At 36.4% G+C, this 23084-nt stretch overlaps 1 protein-coding gene across 7 annotated transcripts in view; it reads left to right on the forward strand.

The window, feature by feature from the left end:
- Positions 1–23084, forward strand: part of ACACA (acetyl-CoA carboxylase alpha) — a 242740-nt gene that overhangs the window by 146275 nt on the left and 73381 nt on the right. For all 7 annotated transcript variants that reach the window (XM_023522859.1, XM_023522860.1, XM_011379399.2 and 4 more), the window contains 5 exons: positions 154–369; positions 1133–1288; positions 3312–3515; positions 7404–7559; positions 9321–9467. In XM_023522859.1, coding sequence (XP_023378627.1) covers positions 154–369; positions 1133–1288; positions 3312–3515; positions 7404–7559; positions 9321–9467 — 879 coding nt within the window. The remainder of the gene's footprint in view (positions 1–153; positions 370–1132; positions 1289–3311; positions 3516–7403; positions 7560–9320; positions 9468–23084) is intronic.

Raw genomic sequence — 23084 nt, forward strand, 5'->3', positions numbered from 1 at the left:
GGCATTATCTTTGTATGTGGCTCATTTTTGTTGTTCATTAGCACATCATAGCTTATGTTTCTATTTTTAAGCATCTCTTTTACATACACATTCATGATATAATTTTGGAACAGCCTCTTATGAGCTGTTTTTACCTCCACTTCTTGTGCTCAGTTTGAAGAGGATCGTATCTACCGTCACCTGGAGCCTGCCCTTGCTTTCCAGTTAGAGCTGAACCGGATGAGAAATTTTGACCTTACTGCCATTCCATGTGCTAATCACAAGATGCACCTGTATCTTGGGGCAGCCAAGGTGGAAGTTGGCACAGAAGTGACAGACTACAGGTTCTTTGTCCGTGCAATCATCAGACATTCTGATCTGGTCACCAAGGTGGGTGTTGTACTTTAATGGGAAGTTATCCCTGAGGAAAGGGACAGAGGAACAGGCATGGTTCAAAATCAGGTTTTCACTGTTTGAATCAAGGCTCTTGTTCCTTTTCATCTCACTCTCTAATAACCAGTAAACGTCTTGAGAGTCATTTCTCTCACAGAAGTAAATATTCCATATAATAAAAGGCATTTTTTTTCCTTTCATTTGATTTTTCTTGGTTATGGGAGCATTGCATGATAGTACTCACTTGAGAAAGGGAAAAGCATGCAAACAGGAAAGTCACAGAAAGAGTTAGGTGACAATAGGGGGTAAGGAGAAAAGTTTGAGGCCACCCCATTGTAAAGAGGTAGGGTGGTTTCTGTACACAGCAAGGCGCTTCCTGGTGCGTTAGTTATTACTGCATCCCATAGCCATAACCCACCTTCAACTTTTCCTTTCTAAATAGATTTTCTTTCTAAACTGCCCTGTTTGGCATATGTGAGATGTAACCCTATTGGGGTTCTAGCTCTGGGAATGCCCAAGCATCTCTACCCGTTTGAAGCAAATGATACACTAAGAGGCAGGAGGAAAGGCTGCAGGAACTCTTTATCTGACCCTTGCCTGCCCCTGCTGCCTGTGGTTATTGGGCTGAGGAGAAAGGTAAATAACATCTGTAGCAGGTGCCGTATGATCCATGATATATGACTGCTTACGTAATTATAATAGCCATTTCTTTATTGCCTCTTTTAAAACACATTAATGTTTATCTTGATTTCCCACACAGGAAGCTTCTTTTGAATATCTACAAAACGAAGGGGAGCGACTGCTCCTAGAAGCCATGGATGAGTTGGAAGTCGCTTTTAACAATACAAATGTCCGTACTGACTGCAACCACATCTTCCTCAACTTTGTGCCTACAGTCATCATGGACCCATCAAAGGTACATTTCTCCTTCGCTTCTCTCCCAGCACTAAAAGCACAAGCAAGGGAATTCATTCACATTTATTCACATATGGACCTGGAAACAGGGACTCTTAGTCAGCTAGTTAAGTCCTTGATCTTTAAAGTTCACAGAATGCTTTTAAGACTGGATTTCTGGGATGGTGTCAAAAATTTGATATAGCCATTGAAAGCAGACCTCAAAACTGAAGGTGATATGATCTTATCTTACTGGCCATTTATAAACAGTACAAAAACATAAAAACCTTTCTCTTCTTCCATCGGTACCTGTTTTATGATATTTCCCATGATAGTGGTCCTATGTTATATAATGCCCTTGGATTTCTCATCTAGAATAATTAACTTTGCTATTATTGGGCATTTTGGCAAAATTACTGCCTCGTGTGTTTTATATGTTTTCTTCCCTGAGGCTCTATTCTGAAATGCATTCCTTAAGATTTAAAGAAAGAAAACAAGATGATTCTGTACTTGATCTTTTATCCCAGGTATAATAAAAACAGGCTGCTCTCTGTTCCTGCTCCCTCTAACCTTTTTCTATCATGATATTGTGGTATTTGGATAGGAGAACCAGTATATCCCTTTCTCAAGATCAGTTATAGGCATGGACTTTTGCTTTTTGAACTTAGTATTTGAGACCTAAGAAATCGTTTCTACTTTTTTTTCCTCAAAAACCCAAAGTGCCTTAAGCTCCCAAGAAAACCAAAGAAAAAAACGCTACTCACTGAGTGTCAGGTCTCATCATGTAGCTTAAACAAAGGTTCTTCCAAGCATTCTGGAACTGATGAAACTGAAAGACTTAAACATGGTCTAGACCTCTATAACTATGTATATTTTTGGATTTAACGTACCATTTCTCGTTGAGTTTTTGATAGCAACCTCTCTGTTCTACTCCAAACACTCATATATCTGGGCTCTGCCTTTCTAATTATAGATAGCTGTCAATTTCCTAGATAGAAAGATTATTGACTTTTGTTCCCTTGAGAAAAGCATGCATACATACCTCTTGGTGAACAAGCAAGAGTGGGAATAGAGAAGTTAACTCCTTGAAACCCAATACCTGAAATTTTGTGATGTAGAAACAAACTACAAGGTTGGCACATACTTCCGAAGAACCACAAGTGAAGGGTGGTATGAGATATTTATGATATTTTCTAGTTGAGAAAGCATTTTAGAAAGATACTTCCTTTAAGAAAACATTAACTTTGAATATGTCCTAGCAGCCTGCAGCCGTATTAGGAAAAATGTTTTTGCTTTACTATGTCAATAAGGAGAAATCACATCTAAAGCCATTTGGTTTAAAAAAAAAAAAACAAAAAAAAACTCACCTAACCCTGAAAACTAGAAGCACTAAGCTGCTTTGATATAAAGCTTAGAGAAACTAGGGAATATCTGCTTCATATACTTAAAGCCCAGTTGCACTTGGCAATGATGAAGCTTCAATGCTCTATTTAGAGAGAACATTCTATGAAGCACCACCTACAAATTGTCTGTCTTTAATTTGTGTAATTTACCAAGAGACATATATTATAAACTTTAATAAAAATGTATGGAAAAAAGCTCATGGTGGTAATTGCTATGTTGATTTAAAGTCCTGTAAGTACAATGAAACATAGTAACCATGCATATAAATGCTACTTAATAGCTATTTAACTAGAGATTTTATTCATATTTGGGGCTTTCTCTTAAATCCCATGGCTTGTAATTTTAGATATTGCAGATCTTTGGTATAAGGTATGAATATAATTGGGAAAGGAGTAGGTAGTTGCACAGATATGGGTGCAACTACACAAATGACAGGCCAGCATGAAATTGTCCCTGACTTGTTCTAAGCATGAGTAGGGTCGGGGAGAAACTATCTGACTTTTTGTAAAGAAAACATGTAGTATACATCTCTAGAAACCAGCATCTTTTCTCATTCCTCCTTTCCCAAATATGGGCAGACCTGAAACAGGTCCTAGTTACAAGGTATTTAAGTCTTGTGCTTGATGCTGTGTCTGTGTCAGATTGAGGAATCTGTGCGGAGCATGGTAATGCGCTATGGAAGTCGGCTGTGGAAATTACGCGTCCTCCAGGCAGAACTGAAAATCAACATTCGCCTGACACCAACTGGAAAAGCAATTCCCATCCGCCTCTTCCTGACAAACGAGTCTGGCTATTACTTGGACATCAGCCTGTACAAGGAAGTGACTGACTCCAGGACAGCACAGGTATAGTCGTCAAGCAGGCTCCTCAAGGTTTTTATTTGGTCTTACAGATAAGCCACTTGCCCTTGTTATGGAAGACCTAAACTCATAAATCCCATTGGTTCACCTAATGGGGTTGTCCTCCATCAGCTTAAATGATTACAAGAATTTGAAAAACTTCATTTGCTTTATAACATGTGCCTGTGTTCTTAATCCTGGGTGTTATACAACTTTCAATCTTTTGTCATGTATTGTTGAGCCCTAAGAGATGCCAAGTGAATGTAACTCCAGAAATAATTGTGTAATTTAGGGCTCGTTCTTAGAAGCTCTTGGGCTGCTTGAGCAATCTTTGTCCTTCTTCCTGTTTTCAGCCTAGTTAGACCGCTCATTGCCAAGTAAGGAAAGGAGAATTGTTGAAATGTGTCATTAACTTCCATCTTAAAGGAGGAAAATTTCAACATAATATAACTTGAGCAAGATCAAGCAGTGACTTTAACATATTGACCCATTATGTTATTCCATTTACACGTATTATCTTTCCTTCAAAGAGTTCACAGTTTTGTATATCTGTAAAAGAGCGAAGTGGAAAACTTTAACCCATTTTTCAGGTAGAAAAATCAAGATGTGAAAATGGAAAGTGACTTTTTGAGTGGATTGGTTCTGTGATAACAGAGAATTCCTTATTAATCTGTTTCATCACCTTAGTTTCTAAATATTTGGGCCATTTGCTGTGGTACTGGATTTAGGTTGGTTCGCCATTGTTTACATCTTTTTATAAAAGAACTAGGATATTATTTCAGGTCTTTGCCCTGAACTTGGGAAGTACATTTCTTCCAATTAAAGGATGAACTTGCTCCTGTGTGTGTACACAAAGGTTTCAGTCTGTTCTATGCATTGGGTGCCAAGAAGAGATTCTATGTCTCTTGTTTTTATCTATGTCCTTTTAAATTTGAGACCAAAGGTAAAGAAAGACATTTTTACCAGTACTTTGAAGATGAATTTTGAAAATCTGAGTTTGGATAGCTGTCAGAGTGACCTTTCATTTTGTGCTTTGATTCCCAGTTAGATGGCCAGAGAAATCTATCCCATGAGAAGGGAACAGTTAAAACAGAGAGAGAGAAGTGCGCAAGAGCGCAAGGGGTTAGCAAGAGAAAGAGTATTCAATAATTTTTGCTGCATTTGATGTTTTTCAGGGCAACTTTAAAGACATTTTCAGTCAAAGCTTTCCATGGGTAGGGATGTTTTTAATTAACTTCTACAATGGCTTCAAGGCAGGTCTATTCTTGTGAAAAATAAGATGGCCACTTGAGATTTCAATGTTTATGATAAATAAGTTTGTTCTTCATAACTACTTTTTTCCCCCCTTTCTTTTATTAGAAAGCACTTACATTTCCCTCATACTGGCTAGTGGTGACACAGAGGCATGAAAGGCATAGATGCCTTCAGTCAGGGTTTACTACTATGCCTGGCAGAAAATAAGCACCCAATCAGTATCTGAAAGAATGAATGCGCTACCTTTAGCCTGAGGAAGAACCCCTTTTACCATGGGTCCTGCATTTTTAGGAAGCCCTGAAGGCTCCTCAGTTGAGAGCAACAACCACTGCTGCTTGTGAACTGGAGGGCCCATGACCAGAGGAGGGAACCCACAAGAAGAGTAGCCTCCAACTCAGTTCTGGCACTCCTAATGCCTACTTGATGCTTATTGCCAATTTCCCCCCCTTTCTTTGCTCTAGTGAGTCTTGTAATTTTTAAATGATATAGAACCATGTGTATCATTTATTTCTTTGTTCATTAAACTTGTTAACCACCTTTAGTGTGGTTAACAGGCAATATGAATACAAAGAGATAAAAAGTGATCTCTAGTCTCAAGAAATTTACACCACTAGGTAATTAGTTTCTCTGTAGTATGATTATGATTCTGCCATCATAAAATAAGTGCAGGGTTCTCAGGGAACAGACTGTATGAGATCAGAGATTGTTTTCCAAGAGAAGCTCTTTGGATGGCATCTGGTGCAAGGTGTGTGATATATTAAATGTGTACATATTTTCATGAATTTGTAAAACATATACTTTACCAATTTTTAATTATGATGTCCAGTATTGTTGAAAATGGAATTAACATAGCTAGCTAATTATTTGGAGGCTTCCAGTACTATACATTACTGTCAACCTCTTGCTCCAACACATCGTTTATTCTTTCTGCCAATAAGGAACAAGGTTGACTGGCTTGAGTTTCATTTTCCTGGTATAGTTTTTGTGGTATTGGCTGTAATGAACACTCATGTCAGGCGGTTATAGTGGGAGAAGATATTGGGTAATCCATCGCATAAGTCAATTTATATCCAATGTGTAGTGTAAGGGAAAAATATACATTTTTAAATCACTTTTATTTAGATACAATTTACATTTAATAAAATGCACTCATTTAAACGTACAGTTCAGTTCATTCTGAAACTGTATACACCTGTGTACCACCATCGTAGTATTGATAGAGAATATCTTGACACCCCTAAAAGTTCTCTTGTGAGTCTCGTTCTTTGATACTAACACCTATCCTCACTTAACACTTTGGATCCCTGAAAACATTACTATTCTGCCTCTGACATTCCTAAGATATTGCTAATTCTACCTTGCACCTGATGACTTTCACCATTGGTCATATGGAAGAGGACTGAGAACTCTATTCCATGGGATTTTGAGCAGCCCAAGACAAGTTTTGTCCAGCATAGGACATTATTGGCAAGTCAGCAGAACACATTTGTTCTTCTGATCTAAGAAGCCAAGGATTCACTTAGCTGAACTATACTCAAAGTAGTTAAGCACTTAATTCTCTTATGCCTGTATAGCAGGTCTGCAAATCTTTTCATTAATAGTAGACTTAGCTTATATATTTTAGGCCTGAAAAGATATGTGGGGATATATACATACCCTTACATCCAAATCTCCATTTGTATTACCGCATTGGGAATCTATATTTTATGTATTCATGCATAAAGTGCCTAGTTTAGTGTCAGACAGTCTCTGGGCACTCGATAAATATTAATTGAATTGAAATAATGGCATCCCTTATAAATATTGATAAGCAACTAAAACTAAGTATATGGAATATGAAGTACTCTTCTAGAAATATTTGAGTTAATATGATTAAAAACTAATGTGGTGATTTTATTATGTGACAATATAAGCACTGTAGGAGCTATTCGCTAGCTATAGACATAGTATACAGGCAGAAATATATGTCTATATATTATATAGATATATGTAATTTAATAAAATGTATTTCTTTTACTATAGACTATGTCTTATAAGCTAACAAGAATTAACTGGTTAGACTGGGTGAATGAAATCCACTTGTAGTAGAAATATTTGAAGCCTTTGTGTGCCTGATACTTATCAAGTACCTTCTAATCAAATAAACTAAAGCATAGATGATATGGTAGAGCCTTGATCTGGTCTTCTATTTTGGGGGAAAGAACAGAATTCTCTTCAGTGCATAGCTGTTCCTTAACTTAAATACTAGTAGCACTGCTCAGATTGGTTAGTTGACATTCTTTGTTTCTGAATATGTGGTATTCAAATCATTTTAGAAGGCAAGCATTGTCAGTCTATCTCTGAAATGTGAAATTTACACTGTGCTTTCTTGTTGATTTCAACTAATCAAAAAGTGAGAGCAGTCTACAGTGTATGGTTGGTTAATCTGAGCACCATAAAGATGGTTCTTTATGAGTTAACAGGAGGAAAGGTATGGATAGAAGCCTCTGTTGAGTAGAGCCAATGTTAAGAAACATATCTTAACTATTCAAGCTACCAAAAATGTTTCAAGAAATAACATTTGTGAAAAAAGCCCCCCTAGGTAGCCATCTGATTTTTTTCTCTGTCTCAACTCCCCGTGCCATCCTCTTTTTCCTACAGATCATGTTTCAGGCGTATGGAGACAAACAGGGTCCACTGCATGGAATGTTAATCAACACTCCATATGTGACCAAAGACTTGCTTCAATCAAAGAGGTTCCAGGCACAATCCTTAGGGACAACATACATTTATGATATCCCAGAGATGTTTCGACAGGTAAAAGTGGCTAACTGGGGGGTTCTGACATGTTTCAAAGAAGCAAGGTTTTCTTGAATCTCCATCAGATGTAGCTTAGACTGGAATGGGGCACTCCTAAAGGACAGGAAATATCTTGACATTGTTCTCTTTTCTGTCTCATTTGAGATTTGGTGACTGTCAACTTAGATGTTAGATGGTTCTTTATGAGTTAACAGGAGGAAAGGTATGGATAGAAGCCTCTGTTGAGTAGAAGAGAGTAAACTGAGACCGCATGCTTTTTATGGTAGTTTACAATGACCTGTGTGAGACGTTATGTTCAGGTATATATTTCCTAATCCTATATTCAAATTATGGATATTAAAGAGGTTTGAAACTCTAGTTCTTGTTTTCCTATTTTCCAAGATAACCAGGCCTCTAGCTGATAGCCTAGGGTTAATATGATGAGAATCAATATAGATAACATATACAAATGGATATAGAGTTCATGGTACACAGTTTAAAGTATCAGTTCTTTGGCGGCAGATTTATTATAGCTAAATAAAAACTAGCATATGAAAATATGATATTATGAATCTTATCCTCTATATGAAAATAAATTCCTTTGATCTCTATGGTGAATCATCTCTGTGCTGCAGATTTTTCTGTCATCAATAGAAGGCAAGAAAAGTATATCACCAGCAGAAAAATGCAACAGATAAAGAATGAGGTATCAAAGAATACTGAATTTGTCCTTAAAAAAAAATCTATGAATATAGGATTTTTCCAAATCTCCTAGTTAATACCACCAATATTACCACATTTGAATTTTACCGAAGTAGTATATGTGGCGTTGGTAAACAGTCTATCTGTAATTCCTGTATTATTCACAAATATAAGAGATTCTTCTGTTTTCTCTCTTGAAACATAGCTACTTTCATTCAGTATTACTAGCCTAAAAGTTGAGTATTGATTCTGTTTTGCAGTGCCAGTGCTATAAATAGAAATGACATTCTATATAATTCCTATAGCATAGACATAAACACAGTAATTAGGATATCTAGGTATGAATGAGTCATATTGGTTTTAAATGTTGCTTTGAGGCAAGCAAAAAAACAAGTGAACTTGTCCCCAATTCATGAGGCATTTGTTTTGGTAATATGAAGTTGGAAATGAAAATCATAGTGGTTTTTAAATGGATAGGTGTATCTACCTGTTTACTCAAATTGGAGCAGAGTTAGTTGACCTGCACATTTACAAATAGTTATATACCTCTAGTGAGCTAATTTCTGTTTGTGGGCCTATATATCTGAGGAGATAATTAGGAAAAGGATGTTCCTCCTTAACCTCTAGTAGAAACTTTAGTCTTGCCTTCTTGAGGTTTCTTTTCATTAGCTGGGTGTCATGTCACTTTCCTGGTTATTCTTCTATTGCCAAGTTTCTCTAGGATTTTTCTTTCTTTTTGTTTAAGGGGGATTGATACTGTTTAGTTATTTTAATTTTCCTGGGATATTGTTAGGTCTGGTGTGTTTGTTAATGCTCTAGTGCTGATTGAGAATCACTCAGTGGTTTGACTTTGTTGGAAATGCGCCTGAGTTTTGGCATCTAAAAAACATTATGTAAAAAATAATTACAAATCTGTTTTAACTGAGAGAGCTGTAGAATTCTGTCTAACACTTAAACACTCGGCAGAACACTTCAAAAAGAAAGAGTAAAACCAGATCGACCAAATCTTAATGTTTATTTTTGTCCATGTTGAAATGCTAATTATCACTGATTAGTCAAACTTCTCTCCTCCACTAGTCCCTGATCAAACTCTGGGATTCTATGTCCACTCAAACATTCCTTCCATCACCCCCTCTGCCTTCGGACATGCTGACGTATACGGAGCTTGTGTTGGATGATCAAGGTCAACTGGTCCACATGAACAGGCTTCCAGGAGGAAATGAGGCAAGTAGTGGAGCCCCCCTCCCTCTTTTTTTATCTGTGTCCATCAATACCAACTTTTCATGGAGGTGGTCATTAAATAGTATTAAGATCCAGATGGTAGGCAGCATAGTAGTCTTGTTGGTAGAATTCTTGAGAAAGAGACCATTGAATGGCTATCATGGAATTATTGTTTAATGTTTTAGGTGTGGTAATAGTATTACATTTTTAAAAAATAATATTACAGTTTTGACTTTTAAAAAAAGTATTTTCTGTTAGTTATACATACTAAAATTGTTACAGATGAAATGATCTGACATCTAGGATTTACTTCAAAATAATGGGGGGTGAGTGGGAATATGGATGAAACAAGATTGACCGTGAGTTGTTGACTGAAGCTAGATGATAGATACATAGAAATAGACTATTTTCTCTATTTTTGTATATGTATGAAATTTGAGACTTTCTATAATAAAAGCATTTTAAAGTATTGTTTTTCTTGATGTTTTTCCTTACTTGGATACGTATTTGCATACTAGTATTTTTTTTTTTACACTTGAGTAATTTAATCTGGTGCTGTTCTGAGCATGGTAGATATATTCTTCTTAAAGGAGTGCCATCAGAACCAAGGGTTTAAACATTGAAGAAGGTAACAGAACCCGTTTCTGACAGTTATCTGAGAATGCACTTTCTAGCCTTGGAGTCTTCTCCGGTAGTGTACTGTTAATTATGATAAAGTGTCATGTTCTGCCCCATACCCTCTGTCTACCTGCAAACATAGAAATTCTTCCTGATTTGAACTATGCTTCTAATATACGGTTATAACAGTAATACACCTAAAAAGAGATATTCTTTTATTTCAACCTCAGATATAATACTAGATAAATCTCATTCCTTAGAAGGAATAATCTTTACCTGGGTGTTTACCATAAACAGGCTGGGTAGATGTGTGGAGATTATATGAATCTTTTTTTTATTATTTTAAAAAAATATTACTATATGTGCAAGGTGCGTGGCTGTTTCAGTAAGTATATCAGTGGATACCAAAAGCAGATGATTTGGTATTAAGGTGGATGAATCATTGGACCAGATGGAGAGTATCAGACTTGTAGTGAGTTCTTCTAATTTAACTCCTTGACAAACAGCAAAGACAGGGGGCTAGGGAGAAAGGGTGCATAGAATTTTGGCAGGAGTAGGTACATACTCATTAACACCAAATTGAAACAGAGGTTCGCGCCACTGTGTGTAGCATGTTCTTAGTCAGCCCCTCAACAGCAACAAGAAGCTTCATTGTCCTAGACTTAAATTCTGATTCATTGAACAGTGTAGTCTTCAGGAATGGAAGGCACCCTTGTGAACATGGTCTGAGAGGGAAATGGCTTTAACTAATGTAATTAAAACACAAAATGAGATTTTTGGCCACGTGAAAGCTAGCTGCAGTGCTGTATGAAACCTCTTGCCATGATCTTTCTCTCCTGCTTTCTCTCTGCTCTCATTCTGTGTTTGAGCGAATGGAGACTGGGAGAATAGTGAAGTCCCAGAGGGACAGAGCTCTGTTCTTGCTGAAATTACAAGCACAGAGCTGCCTGGGCATGAACATGTAGTGTTTACTCTGCCAGTATGAATACAAATAGTCTTATTATACGGGACTCTGTACCCAAAGACACCACACACACACACACACACACACACACACACACACACGAATAAAAAAAATTAAAGGTTTTTTTTAACCCTTTTAAGACTCAACAACCTTGGTGGAAAAGAGATGTCTTAGACTATAACTATGAGTAGTAGAGTCGGTACAGGAACCACATTTCTCTTTGCCCAGTGCTTTAATAATCTTGAAATCTAGAAATCTAATAGTACTATTTTTTTCTTTTTGTCATTTCTTCTTGTTCTACTCTTTTCCCTCCTTAGTTGCCTATTTTCTTTGTTCTCTTTTCCTTTTATTCTAATGATTGACTAGGATTGAGGCTTGCTGTTTCTGAGTCTTTTGAGCTCAGAGTGAGACTGAGTTCTTTTGTGAGCAGTTAGTGACTAATGCCCGGAATGGCTGGTGAAGTCAGTCAGTGGCCATAGCTAGATTCTAGGGCACTGCACGACAGGAATGAGGTTAGGGTATTAGTATCAAACTCTGTTACCAATAGCTTGAACATACAATGGAGCATGTCCACTGAGAGACTGACCAATCTAAAGAAGGAGTTTCAGCAGTCAGAACTCTGAGAGATAGCTGTGCCTAAGATGACGAGGTGTCAGTAGGATGTATTTTTTCATGTTCAGCCCAGTTTTATCAGGGCAAGTTGACTTTCAACTATTGCAGTTTAATTTTCTTTGGCCTAAGAGACAAGTTTATCATGAGCCTGGCACTCTGCATATTACCCCAAGAATGATGAGAGGGGAAAGAAAAGAGCACATGCTGATGAGATTTGGAGCAAATCTATCCTGTCCCAAAGAGAATGGGCATCTGAACAGAGCCTTGAGAAATAGTTGTATTTAAAAGGAATAAAAAATTGACCTGTTAATGTTCTGTGAGCCGAGGCTCAATGTAAATTCATTGATACTACACAGACATTAAATCATTATAATGTGGTGTTCTCCAAAGGTGACGGCTCTACCGGGTCATCACTGGGTGATAGTGCATTACCTTGAAGAATTGGAGTTTCTGGGTTTAAAAACTAGCGCAAGGGTACAAGGAATAAAGGAAAAACAAGAGATTCCTACTGAGTTTCCCTATTAATTGAGATGCATTTCTCCATAATCAAAGGCAGAAAACCTGCACTTATCAGACCATCAGCTTTATGGATGGCCAGTCTTTTTTCCCTATTTTATTTTTCCAGGACAGTAAATAAGTAAAATGGCGATGGGACTAGGCCTTGGAACTATTCAGTTCCATTTAGTTTTAGGTAACTTGTTTGCCATTTGAGGAAGAATATTGGCTGTTTCAGCAGAGATGTGACCAGCATTTTGAACATTGTGCCTATGTCAAAAGCAGGAGAAAGAGAGCTTTTCTGATGCAGTGTTAGCTACTTTCTCCTTTATATTTTCCTAGTTGTGTCCCTTCACCATCAAGAAAGATGTAACTGGAGGATGCTACCTTATTCATGATAAAAGGTATAGGAGAACATATTTTTCTTGTTGTCAGATTTGAATGGCATTGCTTTTACTATGAATTTAGAGTAGGAATAAAAAAGATGTAGGCTAAATCTGTGAACTATGTTATTTGCAAATAGCTCCAAAGACAAGATGTCCAGGATTTTTTTAATAGTTTCGAGTAAAGATGAAAATTGAGGAGAAAATGTGATTGCAACATAGACTAAACTGATATCATTTCTAGCTGCTATGATGCTACAGTGATGGGCACTGTATGTAAATACACAGCTAGATGAATGTGTGCTATTGAGGCTGGATACAGAAGAAATGCTGCTAACCAGCAGTTCTACTCTTACCACGTGTTGATTTTGGAGGAATTGTTTTCATTTCCCTGCCAGTTTGCTAACCTGTTTTGATCATTTGGTGGATGCTGTAATTGCAGGTGGGAACATTTTGAGTAACAGTTCACAATCCAGTGCAGCTGCTTTTTGCACTAAATCCTGTTATTAAAAGGCTCAGGCTCAGATCAAGCCAAGGGCTATAACTGACTTGACAGAGAACACCTTAACTTTGCCTGGTAGGACGAAGAAAACACTAGTCTTCTAGAGACTATGTACTTATTTGTTCTGGAATGTTATTAGCATTCTTTTATTATATTTCTTTTAACAGCTCTGTGAACTAGATCATGAATCTCTAAATCAGGCAATGATGAAAGATATAATAGCGATGCAACTTTTATAGTAATTTTAGTGTGGATAAAAATTAGGGCCCTGTTTTTCTTACTATTTCAGAACATGGGTTTTTTAACAATATGAACCCATCAATTCCCTCTCATCACTCCTGTCATAATGAAAAACTGAGATGAGAAGATGCTGTGTTTAAGGGCAGTTATAACAATTAGGTTCAGGATGTATACTTCGAAAAGGATTGGTAGTTAGAGACTGGAATTTTTGCATGGTATTAATTTTTTTCATTAAAATTTTTCTGGGAGATAGATATATTCCAAATCAACTGCAATTGGGTGATCAACTACACACACACACACACACACACACACACACACACACACACACACACTCTCTCTCTCTCTCACACACACACACTCTCACACACACACACTCTCTCACACACACACACACACACACACACACACACACACACACACTCTCTCTCTCTCTCACACACACACACTCTCACACACACACACTCTCTCACACACACACACTCCCCCCCACACCCCCCACACACACTTAAGAATTGCAGTGGCTCCAAGGCTTCATTTTTTCCTATGGACACTAGGTGTCGGGGTTTTTCCTTCTCAGCAGCTCAGCATTCAGACAAGCCTCTTGAATTGCCCTGTTTGGTGAGGCAAATCCGGAGGTATCCTTCTCCTTTTTTTCACTTGGTATTATAAGCTTTGCCTCGTATTTCTTCAATATGCAATTGCCTTTTTAACTCTTTGGGTGGAGGAGATTTGTTGAACCTTACATCATGACTCTATACATTTTTATAGGAAACATTTTTTTTTTTAGGAAGAAGATTGAGGAGGAAAAAAGTAGTGTAAATTAAAGACTAGCTGCCATCATAACTGGTATCTTGGTTTCAGTTCTGATTTATATTCTTGGGGATGAATTGGTGGAAATGGTGGGAGTTAGGAATTCAGTTCCAGAACTGCTCAGCCTCACTCATATTTGTTGGCAATGTGCTGATGTCCAGTCCACTAAAGCATAAGCGTGTCTTTAATTTTTTTTATTATAAAATATTTTCAAACTTACAGAAAAATAGGAGAGTGATATGACTAGCTTAAACAAATCTTACCATTTTGACACTGCTCCTCACTTACATGTTGTAGTAATCCTTTGAAATCTGTAATTTGAATATAAAAACAAATTTAGGAGTTGGATGGGGAAAGAAGTTGGTAGGCTCATATAAACCTAAAAGATTGGAAGAAATTAATTAGTAGATCCATTTTGACAGTTCTAGGCTGGGCTTCTTAACCCAAAGGACCTCTTATTTTAGAAAAACCACCATAACCCTCTGTTTTAATTCACTTTGTTGACATTTTCTATTCTCTCAAAGGAATTGCTTTGGTTATCCTGGATTCAGGTTCTAGTGGAACCCATTGTGCTTTGAAACTCTGACCGCAGAGAGTGTATATATGTTTATGGACCTGAGAAGAGAAAGTGTTGAGCATTTCTCATGCACACAGAACTCAAATATTTTTCTAGTTTAACATTTAAAAAAATTTTTGTGTGTATATTGTTTAACTCATTTTAACCTCAAAATTGTTCCATGAATGTAAAGCTAATTTGGATGTATTTTGGATATGCTTTTGTTTCATTCTTTTGAAATCAGTTTACCTTTTCATGCTGGGTGTGGAAATTGAGTCCATGTCAGTCCTTGAGATATATGTTGGAAAAGAGAAAATTTGTATTGTTGTATGCTGAAGGTGAGCTCTGAAATAGACCTGATAAAAGTGGATCTAAAAAACAGGACCATGGTCTGTGTACTGATTGTTCAAGTTATAAAAAGAGACTAATGGTCCTTGTCACCAGTCTATCCTTGAAGATGAGAGAATGTAAGTGCTTTGAGATCCTCAGCAGAAAAATATCACATACCACTGATTACATATAAACATTCATAATTTGTGCTTGCCTTATTTTTTGTCAAGGGCTTCAAAAAACCAATTTTGAATCCTTTTAGGGCTAGCGAGATAGGAATTTCAAGTACAGAAAAAAGACATAGAATATGTGGTGAGATAGTTTTATTTAAAATTATATTGTGCTTTTCTTTTATCCTCATTCTAAGTGAACATGTTTGGCTACAAGTCTTTGTCTAAAATGATCCTCAGAACCAAAGTTGAGTCCCTCATTAGAAAAATGTTGGAGCTAATTTTGGAACAGATTTTCCTGCCATGGAATTACTTTTAATGACTTTTTAACACTATTCTTTTGGGATACATTTACTTTTCTTAGAATTCTTTATGAATGACTATTGGTGTTGGAGCGCTCTCATCAGGTTAACTAGTTGAGTTTGACTCATTTCATTAGTAGCAAACCAAGGCCCAATGAGCTTGACTGACTTTGAAAATCCTAACATATCCGTTAGCCCAGACTGCAGAGAAGGAAGAATTTGAACATCAGCAGAAAGAGCTGGAAAAAGTATGCAACCGCATCATTACCAAGCTGTACAAGAGTGCAGGAGGCATGTCTGGAGGAATGCCTGGGGGCTTCCCTGGTGGTGGAGCCCCGCCTTCTAGTGGTGCCTCTTCTGGTCCTACCATCGAAGAGGTTGATTAAGCCAACCTTGAGCAATAGATTTAGCATTGTTCCACACAATACAGAAGGACTCAAATTTGTAGCAAATTTCATGGCAGTTTTAAAGTTGAGCTGCTATATAGTAAATAACTGGGCATTCTTGATACTTGAATATGGAATATCTGCACAGGGAATGAAGATAACAATACACTTTATAAGAACTATTGTAAAGTGGAAAATGCAATGTCTTAAATAAAACTATTTAAAATTGGCACCATTAAAAAAAAAGTCATCAGTAGAAACATTTGATTCATGTTAAACTGAGGAACTTCTTGAGTATTATCCTCCAGAGCAATATTGGTCTTAAATAGTTAACATAATTCAGAGCAGAAACCCAGAAATTCAAAATTCCAAGAGAATCCGTGCTGGTGTAGGGAAACCAGAACTGTAATTGATGAATTGCAGAAGGCTCAGTATAAACCACTCTAGAAATGAAAAACTCCAGGAGACTTATTCATGAAGAGAGTTGGGGGGAACCCTCACTTTTGTGGGCTTTACCTTGTAGACTTGTACCAAATTCCCACAATTAAATTTGAAGAAAAATCTCATCCTGCTTACTGCAGGATGAGGGGAAGAGTGCAGCACTTGGCGGGGCTCCCCAGTTCCTTTCAAAAGTAACTCCTAGAGATAGCCTTTAAACAAAAGAATGTATTCACCAGCATTTTTATACATCTTAAATTTTAAGATTTTATGGGAAAATGATGTGATATAGTACCCTATGTCAAGAAACTTTACACAGCTCCAACTAGAGGCAATAATGAACATCAAGATAGCAACAAATACCACCAGAGGATGAGGTGTAGCATGGAGCATCGGGGTTCAACATTTGTTTATATGATTAATGGGCGAGGCTTCTTGAACTTTAGTAGGCCAACTTGGTTAATTTCTATATCAACCAATTACTGCTGTGCCCCCTTTCTCAAATACCACTGGTTTATATGTGCTCCATTGCATGTTTTTTGAAAAATTCATATGTTTACTAAAGCATTGCCTGTATATGTATAAAATTAATATGGTTTCATGTACATAAATATTACAGGGAGAAATAATTCCCTGTTTATTGTTTCTAATCTTTGGTAACATTTTCAAAGAGTTACCCCTGGGATGAAAATTTTTCGCTCTAAGAATGGTATTTTTCTTACCCTTTTATCGACTTTTAGAAGGATTGAGGTAACTTTTTTCAGCCATTTTTGAATTATCCAAGCATGAAAAAAAGAGTTTTTCAGCTGTTACGAAAATTGTTTTCAGCTCTTTTATGTGATCATAGAACACTAGGCAATGGAACACGATATCCAGCAGATAATACAATATGGAAAGACATTTTTTTCAACATGGTTTTTCTGAATGGCACATATTAAATCAAATATTATATTGCCTTATGATTTAAAAATACACATTTTAACACATTTGGTATTTTCCAATATTTCATCAAGTATGTCTTTTTCCATGAGATTCTAACATGAGTTAAAATTGTAATTGTTTTTTTTTACAGTATCTAATTAAAGTGCAGATACCATATTCTGTACAAACTACAAAAGAGGAAAAAAATAACATTTAGTTAGGTGTCTATAAAGGAACTTGAGTTTAGATTCCTTCTCCCTGGGTCTTAGTTTTCTCTTCTTTATGGTGCAGATGGTGCTTAGGTTTGTTTCAGCTCTGACATTCTAGGAGTCTTTGTCTTGCTGCTCCAGGGCCTTGCAGGATGGTCATCTTCCTGGCACTGGCAATAGTAGAGCAAAAGCTATTGGAGGCTTTGCCAGAAAAACTCAACTTTTAAACTTTTAGCATGGAAAATAAAGCTTCCACATCTCAGCCACAGTCTAACCTACATTTAAGTCAATATAGAAAAATGTTATTACAGCTGAACTCAAAATGAGGAGATAGATATAAGAAAGGCAACCGTGGCAAAGATATTCCCTTTCTGCTTCCCACAGCATAGCTAAAGTTGATGGATGCTTCTTACATCCTTAAATATTGTTTATTTTGCTTAATATTGTTTATTTTGCAGTAACAGCAGCTTTGGAAAATGCGTGTGTATACATATGGTGTGCATGCGTGAATGTGTGCACTTGAACATTCTGTTCACACTGATAGTACAATTAATGTTGATGTCAATTTTGGTGTTAACTTTAGGTCATAATTAGTGTTGACATTTGGTGTCAGACTAATGGCATTTATGGGCACCATCAGAATAAATGTTAATATTATCATGTTTTTAGTATCTGTTATAGTAACATTAAACCAGGGTCTTCCCAGGAGAAAAAATACATATATGGATAGATAGATAATGCCTTTCTGTATTACTGGTGTTGCTCAGCGAGAAAATGACATCTCAGAGCAGAATCCTAATCACTGTTTGGAGCATCAGAAATAATGATCACCTCTGATCAGAGGTTGTGAATAATTCATTTGGTTTGATTTTCACGTCCTGTCCAGTGATACTTTTCGAACCAAATGTGTTTCTACAGGAAAATAATGGTCCCACTTCTTATGGAAATACTGTGGCACAAATCATTTTACCCACATAAAAACAGTTAAATAAGACTGTTCTCTTCTGCTTGCTTTCTCCTCCCATTCCCTCCTCTCTCACTTGGCATGTGTTTATTCCAGAATCAGACTGTGGCCAAAGAAATATTTTCTTCCTTAGAACTTGTATGAGGAAAACATATTTATTTCTGTTTATCCTTAGCTTATTCACAGTAACTCTTGATCCTCCTCCCTTTTTCACTTTAAGGTAATTAGGTTGCTTACCCTAAACCTAAAAAACTTGCTAATTGGAATGTTCTGTTATCAGAAATCATCTAAATTAAGTATTTTTTCAGTAATTTATGGCTATGTTAGTAAATTGGCATGTAAGTGCCTAGAATCACTTGATTAATCAGTGCCTTTGAGAGGCAGTGGTCAGGGAAAGAAGTTGGTGGCAACTGCCAGGACCAAAAGCCTGAATCTGAAACTCATTAGACCATAAGCCCACCCACTCTCACAAGCCCCTTCCAGGGTACAAGTTTCCCTTTTGTTGCTTTCTTAGCCCTTAGTCCTGGAATGTCATTTTCACTAGGTTTCACCCGCATGAAAACACTGAAGGGAGGGAAGCAGAAACAAGGGATTCAGTGATGGAATTTCCTTTGGTTATTATTTTTCAGTTACTGTACAAGGCAACTTGGGCTGAGGTGGAATCAGTGAATGTCACATTCTTAATCATATTGTCACATTTTGTGTATGCTTTTATAGTGATTGCAGAATTTTCAATATAAAATCTCTGTTGTATGTATAATATAAATAGACCCATCTGTATAAAGTAATTTGACAGAAAAATTTAAGTGTCCTAATTAAATTGGGGAGGGGGTGTGGCTCTTTTGAAGTAATGACCCAGTCTGCTGAGAGAAAGCTATTCTTAGAATATTTTGAACCATTTCTCTTGAATGTTGTGACCCTTTTTCCCCCTCTAAATCTAACAAGGGCAGGAGGAAGCATTTTTCAACCTAATTCTCACCATCAGACAGAAAGTATTTTGCATTCAGAAACCATTTCCAGTATCAAATTCAATTTTGTCGAGTGATTAGTTGAGTTTAGTAGAGAATAATTTAAAAACACAAATTTGGAAATGGCTGTGGTGCTTCTGTACTGGAGAATAGTCGCTATTCTCACGTTGCAAGCCCTCTTTCAGTGACTGCATCACTATGTGGATTGTTGTGTTACATGTCTTTGCAGCTGTTACAGACTTGCATCTGTTGACACCATGTGTTCCTATCCCAGACTACTGGAAGAAATAGAGGAGTGAGTGAATTGATACCTTGCCTGCCTATCAGTGCAAACGTCTTTTTATGTACATATGTTTGTAAAGCTCTTTAGCCCGCTTCGAGATGAAAGGCTCTGTATAAATATAAGCTTTCGATTTTAGTACATGTTTGTAATACATGTGGTACAGTCCTAAATATGTGTTTAGCTGATAGGCACTGCTCTTGTCTATTGTACAAATATTGACTTTAAAAGTATAAATATGTATTTAACCATCAGACCAGAAAAACACTGAAGCAGTTACTTCTCAGGTAGAGATATTAATATTGTATAAACCTATATATACATATGTTTACATTCTAACACATCATCGCAGAGCATGTCTTTTTAAAAAATGAAATGATTGCCCCAGCAAACTGAGATAGTTTCTGATATTCTTCTCCCTTTGAGGTGAGCTTTAATTTTCATGTTTATAGCTCTCTAACATTATAAAAATATCTGTTGTAGTCTGACTGAAATTTAGAGTCAGTTCTTATATAAAATATGAAAAATCTAATAGGTGATAAGATTTTTTTCCCCTTAAAAATTGTTTTTATTATGCAAATGTTCAAATATACACTGAAGTAGAGATGGAAGTATAAGCTCCCACGTACCTGTCACCTAGGGAAAAAGTTTTTGGTACTCTTCTCAGTTACTTTTTCTTAACTTATAAAGTTTTTAAGTTATCAATGCAGTATAAACACATTAAAGAAAATTTGGAAAATGAGGAGAAATACATGATTTCATCATTCTAAAATAATTATCATCTCATTTTGCTGTTGCTTCATTTCAGTTTTTTTCCTAACATTCTTTTAGTTAGAGAGAGCATTATAACGCTATGCACTCACTATGTGCCAGATACTGTTCTAAGGTTTACCATGTATTTAATCCTCACAACAAACTTAATAGAGTAGGTTATTTGCCCCATTTTACTGATGAGAAAACTGAGGCACATAGAGGTTAGTTACTTACCTAAGGTTATATGGCTAGAAAACTGAATCTCTATTCTGTCAGGGTCCGATTCTATTGGAGTCATATTCTCCAAATCTGGCTTCTGAATCTGTGCCCTTAACCACCACACTATTTTGCCTTTCACAGTCATTATGGTATACATTCAATTTTGTTATACCAGTTCTTCAAATTTAGCATTACATCATGGGTATTTTAAACTGCTATTCATAGTCTTCATAGACATCATTTTATGAGGCTGTCCAAAATGTGAACAGTGACCTCACTAGCCAATTTACTTCATTTAAAAAAAGTTTTTATTATAGCATTTATTATTTTAACTTTTTGTCTTAAAATATTTTAGATCTGCAGAAAAGTTGCAACGATAGTACAGAGTTTCCATATGCCCTTCACCCAGTGTTCCCTCATGTTAATATCTTGTATAACCGTGGTATAATTATAAAAACTGAGAAATTAACATTGGTGCAATATTATCAAGTACAGTCTTTGTTTGGATTTTACCAGTTTTTCTACAATGTCTTTGGATTTCACCAGTTTTTCTACAGTGTCCTTTCTCTGTTCCAGGGTCCAGTCCAGGACACCATATCACATTTAGGTGTCAATGACATTTATGTTTATGTTATAATTGATATTTATCTTTTCATATTGTTTCAGTTAAGTGCAGTGGCACTAGCCTGGAACATTCTTCCTTAATTTCTCTAGAGAAGGAAATTATGCAAACTTATTTTAAATAATAAACAATTAGTACTAGCTATAAGGACAAGTTACTTAATTTCTCCGTGCCTTAGTTTTCTCATGACAATAATAATAGCTCCTTTTGAATTAATAACAATAGCTATTATTTGAGGAATTTTATAAGCCAATCTCTGTACTAATTTAATGTGTTCCTCACAACAGTCCCTTCAGAAAGATACTATTATCTTCATTTTCTAATTGGAAAAATTGAGGCTATACAAGGTGAAGTGAATGGTCCAAGGTTATATAGCTAGTAGTAGAAAGCTGAGATTTAGACCAAGACAGGCTGACACTTCTCAGCTTAACCTCTTAACTACTATCAGTATTTCTCAACATTTAGTATAGTACAGCATGCCATAGATGTTCAATTAATGGTAGTTATTGTTATTTTTAAAAATATATAGTTGACTAATGTTTAGGACCATTCTGTCAGGATCCCTAGAGATAAGTCATGGAGAATGTTCTAAGCCTTTGGTGTTGACTGTTTTCCAAGTATCATTTAAAAAATGACATGACTCTGGAACCAGCAGATATTTATTATTCCCATATTATGTGTAGGGCACTGGAGGAGATGATATAATGGTTCAAGCTGGCAAGCTAAAAGTGGTCCTAAGCAGTGTATGATTAATTATCAAATAAATTCTCTACATGAAGGTCTTAGTAGGAGATCAGAGAAAAAAGGGCTCATTTTAGGCTAGAGGGAAGCTTTACTAAGGAAATTGAATTTGAATGAACCTTTTGGAATGGGTAGATATGGATAGGTTGAAAGGAGAGAAAGGAGCAAACTTCGTATGTTGAAGTTAATAGATTATGGCTTCTAATAGTTCATCAAATGCATAGGTATTATTAATTTTGTATGTGGGGACATTGAAGCTCAAAAAGTTATTTCCCAAGGTCACCAAGTTAACAAATGATAGGTCACGAAGTTAACAAATGGATATGGATGCAGGTTTGTTTGATTCCAAATCCCATGTTCACCATTATATGACCTACCATTTGATTAGCAGTGAAATCTAAACTTTAATATAAATTAAGCAGTAGATGCTTTCTTAGATGTTTATCCATTATGCTTACTCCAAACTTAATCTTTTCCAATAAGGAATCTCACTATATAAAGACTGGGGTAGCACTTTCCATTCTGTAATGGTACATTTCAAGAGAGAGGGAGGCGGTCGATGAGGAATACACTTTGGAAAGAACATTGATAAAGAGTAGTGTGTTCTTGGTGCTGCTATGTTGACACCTAATTGGAAGTCAATATTGTAAGCATAATGACCTGGACAGTTGCTGAACTGACTGCCCAAGTGACACAGAGTCCCCAGGTAATAACAGAAGATAAGAGTATTATTTGCCTGCCCAGTGACACATAGACACAGTGTTTGCATTAGCATGCAAATGCTGAAGTAGATTCTTCAGGGCTTGTGTCTTAAGCTGCTTTTGGCCTATGTGGCTAGGGTTAATATATCATAAAATGTGGTGTAAAACCCAATCTTTCTAACTAAAAATGAACTTAGAGGAAATAGCTTTTCCTTTCTGAAAAACAAAAACGATATTGTGTTAGAGGGCCACATGAGAAGGCAGGTAAAATATTCTCCCCACGCAGGCATTATATTAACCAGCTTCTTAAAACTGTGACCAAAATTGTCCTGATATTTGGAGTTTCTTTGTGCTGTTATTTATTTATTTATTTTTGGATGATCTGTTTCTTGTTCCTTTCTCTGTCTTTAATGAGCAGATAGAGTAATATCTC

Source organism: Pteropus vampyrus, unplaced genomic scaffold (genome assembly GCF_000151845.1).
Source record: "Pteropus vampyrus isolate Shadow unplaced genomic scaffold, Pvam_2.0 Scaffold358, whole genome shotgun sequence".
In the NCBI taxonomy this organism is placed as follows: domain Eukaryota; kingdom Metazoa; phylum Chordata; class Mammalia; order Chiroptera; family Pteropodidae; genus Pteropus; species Pteropus vampyrus.